General features: G+C 45.7%; 2 protein-coding genes across 3 annotated transcripts in view; both read left to right on the top strand.

The window, feature by feature from the left end:
• The window catches only part of LOC128444271 (NACHT, LRR and PYD domains-containing protein 12-like), a 330,858-nt gene that overhangs the window by 281,572 nt on the left and 36,153 nt on the right, over positions 1 to 13,133 (top strand). The gene's annotated exons all lie outside the window — the stretch shown is intronic.
• The window catches only part of LOC128444276 (NLR family CARD domain-containing protein 3-like), a 40,952-nt gene that overhangs the window by 21,744 nt on the left and 6,075 nt on the right, over positions 1 to 13,133 (top strand). The window contains exons 2-7 of one of the 2 annotated variants that reach the window (XM_053426667.1): positions 2,032 to 2,157; positions 2,258 to 2,377; positions 2,835 to 3,049; positions 3,269 to 5,120; positions 5,698 to 5,871; positions 6,395 to 6,568. In XM_053426667.1, coding sequence (XP_053282642.1) covers positions 2,114 to 2,157; positions 2,258 to 2,377; positions 2,835 to 3,049; positions 3,269 to 5,120; positions 5,698 to 5,871; positions 6,395 to 6,568 — 2,579 coding nt within the window. In that variant the 5' untranslated portion in view covers positions 2,032 to 2,113. Of the gene's footprint in view, positions 1 to 1,970; positions 2,158 to 2,257; positions 2,378 to 2,834; positions 3,050 to 3,268; positions 5,121 to 5,697; positions 5,872 to 6,394; positions 6,569 to 13,133 lie in introns of both variants that reach the window. The other variant, XM_053426668.1, reaches the window with a different exon arrangement.

The raw sequence follows: 13,133 nt of genomic DNA, 5'->3' as shown, positions 1-13,133 counted from the left end.
ATCTCTGCTGACATTGTGAGTGAACTGCTGGCAAAGTTGTTTTGTTTGCGTTTTTCCCAAAGTCCCACAACTGCTGAATGCTGCTGAAGGCAGGCCTGCTCTCTCTGTGGGAAAAACAACTTAAAAGCATTTCTAAAAGCCTGGACGTTTAAAAGAGCTGTGTTAAAATGCCAGTAGGCGCTCTTTAAACGAACATTCCTAATAAAAACAGAGCAAGAGACTAAACAATGTTCAGTAAAACCCACCGGCTGAATAAAACACCTTTTAAAAATATTTAAATGGTGTTTAAAACAATAGAGTCGATCCAGTCTAGCCAGGGATAAAACATTGTCTCTGGCATGGCTCCAGGTGTATTGTCTGTGATTACTGTTAAAAACCCTCCACACATCAGAAAGAGCATGTGCCTCGGTCAGTTGGTTCAGCCTGAGACCTGATGCAGGATGTGGCTCTAAGTGATTCCTGTCTAAAGTGGGATTTCCTGTGCAGTTAAAATCACCTCCTAAAAACATAAAATCATCACTACAGGTTTCAACAGTATCATCTAAAATGTTAGCTATATTTAGCTTGGACCTTTAACAAAACACCTGGAATAATTTCTTCTACATTAAAAGAAAGTGGTAAACTCTCCGGAGCTTCGGAGGCTACCGCAGTGCCTCTGCGCTCCACCCTTCCCCGGGCAGGTGCGGGCCAGGTGCCCCTCCTCCCCGCAGTCAAAGCACTTCATGGCCTCGGATGAAACCAAAACCACATAATTAAACCCCTCAATTTTAAAGGAAAAAGACATGTTCAGCTCCTTAGTATTGTCCCTGAGGACCATGAACACCTGCCTCCTGTGACTCACTACGTGCCTGAGTTTTGGGGATTTACTCCCAAGAGACACCATTTTAATTTGGGACACAATCTGCCCGTACCGGGACAGTTCTTTGGCCAGAGTGTTGTTATTAATAAAATGGGGTGCATTAGATATCATCACCCGCGTGGCTGGATTCACGAGTGGGAGAACAGGGTTAAACGTGTCGTGGATCACCACTCCTGTCTCCACCACCTCGCTCACCTTCGCCGTGCTATCTAAAAACATGACGATAGCTCCGTTCATCCTGGAGGCCGACTTGACCGAGTCACAGCCGACCACCTCTCCCACAGCCAGCGGCCTCTGCCACACTGCATGCTACTGCGGGGATCAGCTTGATGGCATGCCGGCGAGTCAGACTCTCAAAGTCTGCTGCCACAGGCATGCTGCCTGTTAGCACACACACTCACACTCACACACACACACACACTCACACACACACACACTCTAACACCCACTCAGCAAACTATTATAAACAGAAAAAACAACTATACAACTAAAGACGAACAAATAAACATGCACCTAAATGATAAAGCTCAGCAAAGTAAGTCTTTAAACCCACTATACCTTTCACCCTCACACACAGCTCTCAGCCCCACGCACACTCCGCCATGACAGAGAGAGAGAGAGAGAGAGAGAGAGAGAGAGAGAGGGAGAGAGAGAGAGACTATCGTCTGTTGACAAGTAGGCTACAGTCAGGTAACAGAGAGAAAGAGGGTGGTAACATCCCCCTTATAAAGTAGTGATGTCATCAGTCACAGGTGACTCCATATCATATGAGGCGCAACAGCGACTGCTCCTGAACAAATACAGTTGCATTCATACATACACTTATTCACTCTCAACATTGTCCTTCATCTGAAGTTTTTTACTTTTAATGTAACTCCAGCCTTCCTGAGGTTTCTGATGTGATCACTATATTTCCTTGTATATAAGTACTCCTGTGTACTCATATAAATACCAATACTTCAAACTATGAAGCCCTGCATATATTTCACAATAAAACATTTATAAAATAATGAATTGATTCAGTCGACAGAAACGCTGGAGTGCTTTTATTTTGAAATGGGTAGGCTACAGGAAGTGTTGCAAATATTTGTGTTTGTGACGTTTTCAACAGATAAACATTGAAACTGGTGTGAAAGATCATTTCACTGAGTTCTGCTGTAAACTGAGCGCAGAACCAGAAGGAAATAGACCAGACCTTGAATATCTAGAAGAGCAGCGTGGCCTGAACCACAACTGAGCCGCAGCCGGTGCAACATGGACGAGGACACTTCAGAGCAAGTTGGACCCTCAACCACAAAGTAAGAGACCTGCTACAAACATGTGAAGCTCCAAACTGAATCCTCACAGAATGAACCAGTGAATGATGTGTTCTGAATAAAAACATGTTTGTGTTTGCAGAGGTCAGGACCACAGACTGAGAGCAGAGTCTCCAGGGTCCAGCTGTCTGTCTCTGAAGAGTGACTGGTCCATGAGTCAGCCTCCACTCTTCAGTAATGAACCTGGACCCTCACACACAGAGTAAGAGACTGTTTCTACTGGGACCTGCTCTGAAGAGGATCTAGTTTCCTCTAGTGTGGCCCCTGCATTAGGACACAGCTTCATTGAAGTTGGTGACTAATCTCTCAGAATCACTCAAAGAGCTCAGACCTCCACCAAGAACCAACACGCTCCTTATGAAACCACTTTGAAATCCACTAGAGACTCATTTTGATTTGGATCTGCACCAAATTCCACACACTGGTAAACATCAGTCCTCTGAACATGTCTGTGAAAGAGGACCCCCCCCCCCCCCGCCCCCGATCTGGTTCACAGACCACAACCTTCCACCAAGTTTACTGGTAATCTGTTTCTTTTTATAATCCCACTAACGAACCAACCAACACACAAACATACTGGGTGAAAACAAAACCTCCTTGACAGAAGTGATGACAACCTGTGACTGTGACATGTGAGTTATCAGGACATGTCTTCACAGGGAGAGGAAGAGGAGTCATGTTTCTGAGGAGGAGCAGTCGTCCTGCTGTGCTTCGTGTCAGGACGTCCTGAAGGATCCAGTCTCCACCAGCTGTGGACACTGGTTCTGCAGACAGTGCATCACCTCATACTGGGACCAGTCTGGTTCTTCAGGAGACTCCTCCTGTCCCCAGTGTGGACAAAGATCCAGAACAGGAGCTGGAGGTCAGACAGCCGGTCAGAGCAGCACTGTACATGTGTCTGCTGATGTCTTCACTTCTGACAACAGCACATGTGGTTTTATTTTGTTCCTTCATACAGCATCAACATTTAACATCGTTAGAAAAGCACAAAGTTAAAAAGCTTTTATTTTCTGTAGTTTTTCTGTATCTGATGAAAACAATCAGCAGATTCTCAGATTCTCTGTCTCTCACATTGTTTCTTGTCTTTCAGCAGATCGTGGTCTGCAGGAGGTTTCAGATGAACATAAGCTCAGTGTGAGGAGGAGATGTGAACATGTGACTGAAGGAAGTGATGAAACAGGAAGTAGAACCCTCCTCAACAGGATCTACACTGAGCTCTTCATCACAGAGGGACAGAGTGAAGAGGTTAATACTCAACATGAGGTGAGGCAGCTTGAGACGGCTTCCAAGATGAAGATCCTCCAGGACACTCCCATCAAGGTCCACGACATCTTTAAAGCCTCCACTGACCAGCAGAGCAGCATCAGAGTCGTCCTGACCAACGGAGTCGCTGGAGTTGGAAAAACCTTCTCGGTGCAGAAGTTCACTCTGGACTGGGCAGAGGGTTTAGAGAACCAGGATGTGGGTCTGCTGGCTGTGCTTTCGTTCAGGGAGCTGAACCTGGTGAAGGACCAGCAGCACAGTCTTCTCACGCTGCTCCATGTTTTCCATCCAGCGTTACAGAAGCTCACGGCAGAGACGCTCGCTGTCTGTAAACCTTTGTTCATCTTTGACGGCCTGGATGAAAGCAGACCTTCTCTGGACTTCAACCACAGGGAGCTTGTGTCTGAGGTCACACAGAGGTCATCAGTCAACGTGCTGCTGACAAACCTCATCCGGGGGAATCTGCTTCCCTCGGCTCTCGTCTGGATAACCTCCAGACCTGCGGCGGCCAATCAGATCCCTCCTGCATGTGTTGACAGGGTCACAGAAGTACGAGGCTTCACTGAGGCCCAGAAGGAGGAGTACTTCAGGAGGAGGTTCAGTGATGAAGAGCTGTGCAGCAGAATCATCTCACACATCAAGACGTCCAGGAGCCTCCACATCATGTGTCAAATCCCAGTCTTCTGCTGGATCAGTGCTACAGTTCTGGAGCACATGTTGACCACAGACCAGAGAGGAGAGCTGCCCAAGACCCTGACTGACCTGTACTCACACTTCCTGCTGGTTCAGACAAAGAGGAAGAACAACAAGTACGGTGAGGGACATGAGACGAGTCCACAGCAGCTGATGGAGGCTGACAGGGACGTTCTCCTGAAGCTGGGGAGGCTGGCACTTAAACATCTGGAGGAAGGAAACATCATGTTCTACCAAGAAGACCTGGAGCGGTGTGGTCTTAATGTCACAGAGGCCTCGGTGTACTCAGGAGTTTGTACTGAGATCTTCAGAAGAGAGTGTGAGATCTTCCAGAAATCAGTCTACTGCTTTGTTCATCTGAGCGTTCAGGAGTTTCTGGCTGCAGTCTACATGTTCCACTGTTACACCGAGAGGAACACAGAAGAACTCAAGAACTTCTTGGGAAAAAATGGGAACACAGACAGAACCTTCTCCCTGGATGACCTCCTGAAGAGAACCATGGAGAAATCCCTCACCAGTACAAATGGTCATCTGGACCTGTTTGTTCGCTTCCTTCACGGCCTCAGTCTGGAGTCCAACCAGAGAGTCTTAGGAGGCCTGCTGGGTCGGACAGAGAACAATCCAAAGATCATCCAGAGAGTCTCAGGATGGCTGCTGGGTCGGACAGGGAACAATCCAAAGATCATCCAGAGAGTCATCTACAACCTGAAGAAGTTGAAGAGTGATGACATTTCTCCTGACAGAAGCATCAACATCTTCCACTGTCTGACTGAGATGAACGACCACTCAGTTCATCAGCAGATGAAACAGTTCCTGACGTCAGAGAACAGATCAAAGGAGAAACTCTCTGAGATCCACTGCTCAGCTCTGGCCTACATGCTGCAGATGTCAGAGGAGGTTCTGGATGAGTTGGACCTGTGGAAGTTCAACACATCAAACCAGGGTCGATGGAGACTGATCCCAGCTGTGAGGAACTGCAGGAAGGCTCGGTGAGTCCAGACATGATCAATAACATGTTCAATCAGTGGAGATGAGTCGTTCTTCAAATACACACATACGACCATGTGGGGTGCAAGGGAGGTTATTGTACATTCTGTGTATATATATCTATATAGATATAGATATCTATATCTATCTGAGCAAGTTGCTAGCACAGTGTTTGTCCTCCACCTCCAACCAGTGCAGTGTCCGTCCCTCCAGGTTCCTGACATGTTGACTTAACAACAATATGAGGTCACTGTGACCTTTGACCTTTGACCACTGAAATCTAATCAGTTTGTCTTTGAGTTAAATGTAAAGAAATCCCCTGAAGACAGACTTGAGACATCATGTTCAAGAGGCCATGAACATGTTCTGTGACCTTGACCTTTGACCTCTGACCACCTGATTCTAATGAGTTCCTCTGTTAGTCTGAATGAACACTTGAACCAAATCTGAAAGGATTCTCTTGAGGAGTTTTTAACAAAGAGGGGATTTACCAGGGTGAGGGTCACATGGTCACGTTTTGTATGAATGTTGTGTTTTCTGATTTAATTCTCATAGATTTGATATTTTCTTTAATTACAGACTCATTGGTTGTCGACTCTCAGAGACTCACTGTGAAGTCGTGGCCTCAGCTCTGAAGTCAGACCCCTCACATCTGAGAGAACTGGATCTGAGTAACAACGACCTGCAGGATTCAGCAGTGAAGCTGCTGTGTTCTGGACTGGAGAGTCCAAACTGTCGACTGGAGACTCTGAGGTCCTTAAATCCTTCTTCACTTTTCAGACTTTCTTTCTTATTGGGTCATTATTTATTTAAATTGTCTCAGTTCTGCTCTGCTCACTGTCCCTCAGTCATCTGTCACTCACCCAGCCTGTCAGTCACGTCCACCTCATCAACTCCATTCACCTGCACTCACCTGCTCCTGATCACTAAGAAAGTGTCAGTAAATAACATGTGGACTGAGGCCGAGCACTCGTCCTCCTCAGGTTTTCAAAATAAGACACATTCTTATTGAAACACGTTGGACAGTTGATAAGTATAGAAACAAACAGGAAGTGACATCAGGAGCCATCCCTACTTTAAACAGTGTTTAATTACACAAACCTGCTCAGTGACCAACACACAGAGAAGAAGCTGATGAATGAAACAATGGTCCAACATGTCTGATCTGATATTTATCTTCAGGTCACAGACTGGACTGAGGTCAGCAGCATGTTGACATGATGACGATCCACAACAACAGGAGGACACATTCTAATATTCATATTTCTTTATCCAGGTTGAGGAGCTGCAGACTGACAGAGATCAGCTGTTCTTCTCTGGCTTCAGCTCTGAGGTCAAACCCCTCTCATCTGAGAGAACTGGATCTGAGGAACAACAACCTGCAGGACTCAGCAGTGAAGGAGCTTCTTGATCTACAGCAGAGTCCAACCTGTCGACTGGAGACTCTGAGGTCAGTAGATGTTTGGAGTCAGTCCACGCTGCTTTCATCAGTATGTTACTAAACACAGTCAGTATCACAGATCCAGGGTCTGTGCTACCAAGCAGGATTTGTGGTTATCAGGTTAACTTCAGTTTAGTTTTTTCAGTTCTACGAAGCTCGTCCACTTCTTAACCAGGTCAATCACCATGGTAACTTCTGATGACAGCTAACCTGCTCCAGGTTAAGTTGGAGATCAACCCGTATAGAAGCTCCGCCCACTGACCACAGTGACTCTACACTGTTGTGTGGTGCACACTCTCCTTAAAGGGACGGATAAGGGAAGTTTAAATCAACGTCTGGTTGGTTCAGTTGATCTCTAACTCACCCAGAACATCTCAATGTCTCCAGACTCATCCTGTCCCCAAAACACCAGAGGACCTCAGCTTCCTGGAGACAGGTCCATGTGTGTGTCCTCAGAGACAGTGTGTGTCCTCAGAGACAGTGAGTCAGTGTGTGTCCTCAGAGACAGTGTGTGTCCTCAGAGTCAGTGAGACAGTGTGTGTCCTCAGAGACAGTGTGTGTCCTCAGAGACAGTGAGACAGTGTGTGTCCTCAGAGACAGTGAGACAGTGTGTGTCCTCAGAGTCAGTGTGTGTCCTCAGAGACAGTGAGACAGTGTGTGTCTTCTTGTCTTCCACTCGTCTTGTTAGTAAACAACAGATTCAGATCTCGTGGCCTCGAGTTATTTATCTCGTTCACACGTTATTATGTCGTGGTCACGTAATATATTTTGACCAGATGCCACCAGGGGGCGCTGTAACTTACACAAGCTGGACCACAGCTGACAGCCTCACACGAGGGACAGAGACGGTGTCGTCTTCATCTGATCTGAGACAGTTTGTCCTCTCACTTCATCAGTGAAGAACTGATCAGGTGGATCTTTGTCACAGCTCTGAGATCAGTGGGACTGAAGCCTCTCCTCATCACATGGTAACCAGGAGCTCTTTATACAGAGCAGAACCTCTGCTGAGGTCCATCTGTCTCCTCTGGTCCCAGTTTGTCAGAAGCAGATGTTCATCAACACACAGTGAAACATGGCTTCACCTGTAACAGCAGTAAATCCACCTCTCAGGTGTCCACTCTGCACTTTGACATGCAGAGGACACACACTGAGCTCTTAGCGTGTTCATTCCAACACGTGAACATGAAGCAGAGAGGAAGCTGCTCCACCTCTGAACAGGACTGAAGTCCCTGCTGCTCTTTCTACTGGATGAGCTGCATCACTGACTCACAGCTGATGAAGTGAGTCTCTGTGACACTGATGTCTTCTTCTCTCAACAGGTGGGGGAGGTGGTGATCTTTGTGGAGCTGAGTGTGAAGAGGACAGTGTGTGTGGACGGAGGCTGAGCTGTGTCCTGAGGATCCAGAGGCTGAAGCAGCAGCAGCTTGTGTGTAGTCTCCAATCTACACAACCTCTAATCTGCATGTGTTTGTGAGATGAAGCCGGAGCACCTGGAGAAAACATGGGGAGAACATGCAGACTCCACACAGGAAGACCCCATCTGAACCGGATTCAAACCAGCAACCTTCCTGCCCCGATTGTGTTTATTCACATGAAGAATGTGTTTATTGAAATGACACAACACAAGCAGAATATATAAACCCTCTATAAAGAGTCACATACAGTGTGTTTAAGTTTGTCTTTATTATTGTCCACCTTTGTCCCTCAGTGTGTCTCCATGTGTGTAGAACCACATTCTGTGTATATGTTTGTTTATGATCTTAAAGTTCCTGGATTCACGTCACAAATTGATTTAGTTCAAAACAAAGTTAAACACATTGAAATCACTTTGAGTTTAAAATCAGAGTTTTGTCTTTGACACAAAAGATCAAAACTCTGGACTTAAAAATGGGACGTTTTCATTTCTGCATCAGGTGCAGAGCGGTGGTGGCTTTTCTACTTTTGACCCACAGGTGGCGCTGCAGTATAACAGCAGCACATCCCAGTCAAAGCCTTTATATTCAGTCTATGAGTCAAACACATGGATCATTTCCTCTGTGACAAACCAGATGTAACGAGAAGAAAAACATCTCAGAGAGAAAAGTTCTGTTTCTACTTGTCTCTGCTTTAATGCTCAATAAACATCCTTCCACCGACATCACTGGAATCATGACTCAGCTTTTCTTTCCTCTTCAAACAAACTGGTGGAAACATCTCGTCCTTGGTGCAGGTAAAAGAACAAAATCACCAGTTTGACATAATGGAAACCAGCAGAAGAAAAGTGAATGAGACATTTACAGAATGAAGAAGAGTCGATGAAGAGCAGAGCATCTTTAAGTCTCTGAGGAAAGTGTTTAATAAACATTTTACATATTTAATAGAAAACTGACCCGAGGACGTTTCATACAAACCCTAACCCACTTATAAGGAAAAGTTTGTGCTCATAATGAAATTCTACATCTGATCAATGTGTCTCAATATAAACAGCCTGACAGCAGATCAATACATTTATTATGGATTATTTATCAGTGGATTTCATTCATTCACCATCACATCCAGTTGATGCACATTCCTCAACCTCTGCTCTGGTTTCAGGTTCGAGAGGATTTGTGGGAAAAGTCTCTGAAGTTCAGATGAAGATGATATTTATGTTTAGTAGAAGCAGTTTGAGATGAGATGGTGAAAGATCTTCGGTCCAGAAGGAGAAGAGCTCCAGACAGAACCACTTCTCCTCCCGGGGTTTATTCTCATTATATGAACGTTTTCTTCAACGTGGAACAAATCTAAATCCTCCTGTTGTTCTCCTCTCTGACTCAACGTGGAGGATTTGTCTTCACTTTGTGCTGCGTGACTTTGAATGGAATATGAAAATAAAATGTCCCTTTCATTGAATATATTGAAAACATATAGAACAGAACTCCATGTGTTTATCTGTTCATTGTTTCAGAGGTTCATCAAACTGACCCTGGACCAGGTTTCAACCTCACGGTTTATTACACAGAATCATATTCATCTCTTTTAGTTTGGTTCTGAATTCTCGTTTGTAAACAGACAAACTTACTGTCTCCACTGGTCCCAGTATTATTTGTACTGAAAGTAATAAAGTTCTTCTGATGACGATCATCCTCTTTATTGACTGAATGAACATTTGTGTGAAGTAAAGTGTTGAAGTTCACGTTCCGGCTGCGTCGGGTCAGTTTGTCTTTTCACAAAGTGCGAGTGAAGAAGAGTCCAGAAGAAAAGAGGAAGACGTCTTCACTCCGCTGTCTGTCCCTCGTCCTAGCTTCTCTTCTTCAGCAGCTGGTTGAGGACGCTGGTCTGTCTCAGGGCTCTGAGGTTGGACACGTCCTCTGCGATCACCGGGACGTCCTCGCCGTGACTCGTCTCCTCACTTTCAGCCTCGTCACTGTCAGATAACGAACACAAGAGGGCGTCGTTCTCATACGTGGGGGAGTAATACCTGAGGAGAGAAGGACCACAGAGACGTTCACTCCTGAGTTCATAAGGATGAAGGAGCAGTGACCCCCCCCCCCCCCCCCCCCCCCACTGGGAAACAACTGAACCATGAAGACATGAACTGGTGTTGGACGCACTGCGGCTGGTCCCAGGTGGACACGTCTGGCAGCTTCATCACGTGACCTGCAGCCGCGATGTGGCGCAGCACGTCGGCTCTGGAGAGGAACTTCCCCTCGCAGCCGTAGCAGCGGCTCTGGTGGATCTGCCTCCGGATGAAGTTCACCAGTTTGACCTGCTGGTAGAACCTGAGGTCTGAGAGGAGCAGACAGCGAGAGGTGAACACAGAGCGTCTCATCAATATTCAAACGTCTGCATTTCAATCTGCATCGTCTGTGAATCTGTGAATCAAGACTCGAGTTCTGATCCGAGTCTGAAGCTTCACGTGTTTCTCTTCAGTTTCTGTGGATCTGGTTGGTTTTGGTTTCACATTGTGATTTAGGGACTGAAGAGTTTCGTGTCCTGCTTCTCTTCTGACTACACACTGTTGTTGCTTCTCTTGTGTAGAAGAACAAACAGTTGTGTAATCTGTTGAACTGCCTGAAGACAAAGATCTCATGTCACAGATGATGCAGGTTCTGGAGGTTGCTGATGTTTCACTCACTGAGTTCTGTCCTCAGCTTGTGAAGATCGAAGTCGTGTGAGTCCTGAAACAAACAACACAATAACAAAACCCCACAAAGCTTCAGTTGTTGTAAAGCTCATCACACAACAGGAAATCAAATGAAGACCGAGGTGAGGATTTGAGATTCTGATAACAAAACAAACCAAGGTCTCAGTTTCCTTTGAGGTGCGACACATCAAGTCGTGAACAGAATTCAAACCTGCTTCATAATATTCACACATATTTAAGTCCTGGACACGTCAGTGGACTCGGAGCAGAGCGGTTCTGGTTCTGCAGGTGGTTCAGGTTCAGCTCCTCCTGATTTACCTTCATGTGTGTGTAGATCTAAATATAATATATATATATATAAATAAATATAACTGACAGTATATTTATTTAAAACATCTATTACTTGATTATTTTAATATATTCATGTAACATCGGTTCTGCTCTGATGGAAAAAGAAGATTCTGGATTTCTTTCCCCTGATTTTCAGAGTAAATCCTGAAATATAACCAATATATTTCATGTTTCATTTGTATTTCTGGTTCATGTTCCATCAGGAGGTGTTTTTATTTAAAGCTTCATGTGAAGAACCTGTTTCCAGCGAACTCGTCGCTGCAGAACATGCAGAGACGCTGGAAGCTGCCGTCGTCTCTCTCCTGCTGCTGCTGCTCCAGCACCTCCTCCTGCCAAGAGAAACCACACTGAGGAAACACCACAGAAGAAGAAGAAGAAGTCCTCCTCCTAAACCAAACCCCGAGGACAGGGAGTGTGTGTTTATCAGAATCTGATTGGTTGGACTCACCAGTCGTTTCTGTTGGAGCCTCTCTCGGAGGAGTCGGTCTTCTGGAAGAACGTCACACAGCAGGAAGTAGTTCTCTTGTTTCTCTGGAAGAACAAATTGTTTTCAGAGTCGTTTGAAGACAAAGTTTCAGTTAAATTCCAGATTGAGTAAGTACAAATTCTACTTTCCAGTAGAACAAGTACCTGAGAGAGGAGAGGAGCTGAGTCAGCAGCATGAAGCCGTCTCCACTGACTCTCACCAGAGGAACCTCACTGGGTTCTACTTTGATTTAGCTTGTTCTCTCTCGCTCACGTGTCCACCTTTGTCTCCATGAAACAACCAAAGTCTCACAAGACTCATGAGTGAGACGTCTCCTTGAATAATGTGTGATGTTACCAGACTCTTAGCAAAGACCCAGAATAACAGTTTGAGCTTTTTATTGGTGATTAATATATATTAAGTTATCAGAAAACCAGCTTAACTTACTAGCATTGCAGAGAGCCTGTGACTCAAGCATTTCACTGCCAGCGACTGCTTAATGTTATTGTTCATTTGATAATAAAAATCTTGAATCTAACAATATGATGTTAAAATGGAAATGGCTGCTCCCAAAAATGTCTCTTAGAGGGAGGGTACTGGTTTTAAATAATCTTGTGGCATCCCAACTGTGGCACCACCTAATGTGTGTAGAACCCCCCCCCTGGCCTGCTTTCCACTTTACAAAAGAAAATGGTGGATTTTTTCTGGGGGGGTCTACACTGGGGGCCACAGGGGGTGCTGTTTTTAGCCAGGGAGGAGGGGGGACAGGGCCTCGTCCACCTGGCCAGCCGGACTGAAACTTTTAGAATTCAGTTCATTAAAAAGTACCTCACAGGTCCAGCAGATCTGGTGTGGAGAGATGTGGCCAGCAGCATCCTTAGGCGTGCCAATAACCTGGGGTTGGATGATGCTCTGTTTTTAACAGATTCTAAATTATTAAAATTAAGTGGGTTGCCTCCTTTTTATCAAGGTGTTTTAAAATCATGGGCCCCTGCAGTCTTCCCGGATGGCCCAGAGGATCCTGGAGCTCTGGACCCAGAGGCTCTCCATGCCTGAGAAAGACCTCCTGAGGGTCTACCAGAGGGGGGAGACCACACCAGAGGCTGCAGACCCCTACCCTTAAGTTATCTTGAGCCCAGGCCTGGGAGAAAAGACCGGCCCCCTACTAACTGAGATAAACAAACACAAACTGACAATACACAGAGCGGACAAAGAGACAATATACAGAAACTGTGTGAAAAGCATCCACCAGACCGGACTGAGCAACAGACCCCCCACTGTGTGGTCACGGAGGTGGGGGGAGCATGGACCCAGCCCACAGTGGAGGATTTTATACAAACCTCCCCTTAAGAAAAGAACAGCGACCTCCAGTGGAGAATTTTACACGGCGCCGTCGCTTCCAACGCTTTTATTTCTATTCTTAATCCCACCGTTCTTAACAAGTGTCCATTTTGTGACCTGCGTGAAACTATTCATCACGTTTTTACTGAGTGCAAGAGACTGACAAGTTTCTTCACTCTTTTAACTGAGAAGGTTTTTAGTGATTTTAACGTCACTTTTACTGAGAAGGTTTTTATCATGGGAGCTGCCTACAACAAAACAGATAAAGATAAGTGGCAGCTCCTGAACCACCTCTCAGGTGAGGCCAAGAT

Source organism: Pleuronectes platessa, chromosome 7 (assembly GCF_947347685.1).
Source record: "Pleuronectes platessa chromosome 7, fPlePla1.1, whole genome shotgun sequence".
Classification (NCBI taxonomy): Eukaryota; Metazoa; Chordata; class Actinopteri; order Pleuronectiformes; family Pleuronectidae; genus Pleuronectes; species Pleuronectes platessa.
This window is presented reverse-complemented; position numbering and strand designations above follow the sequence as displayed.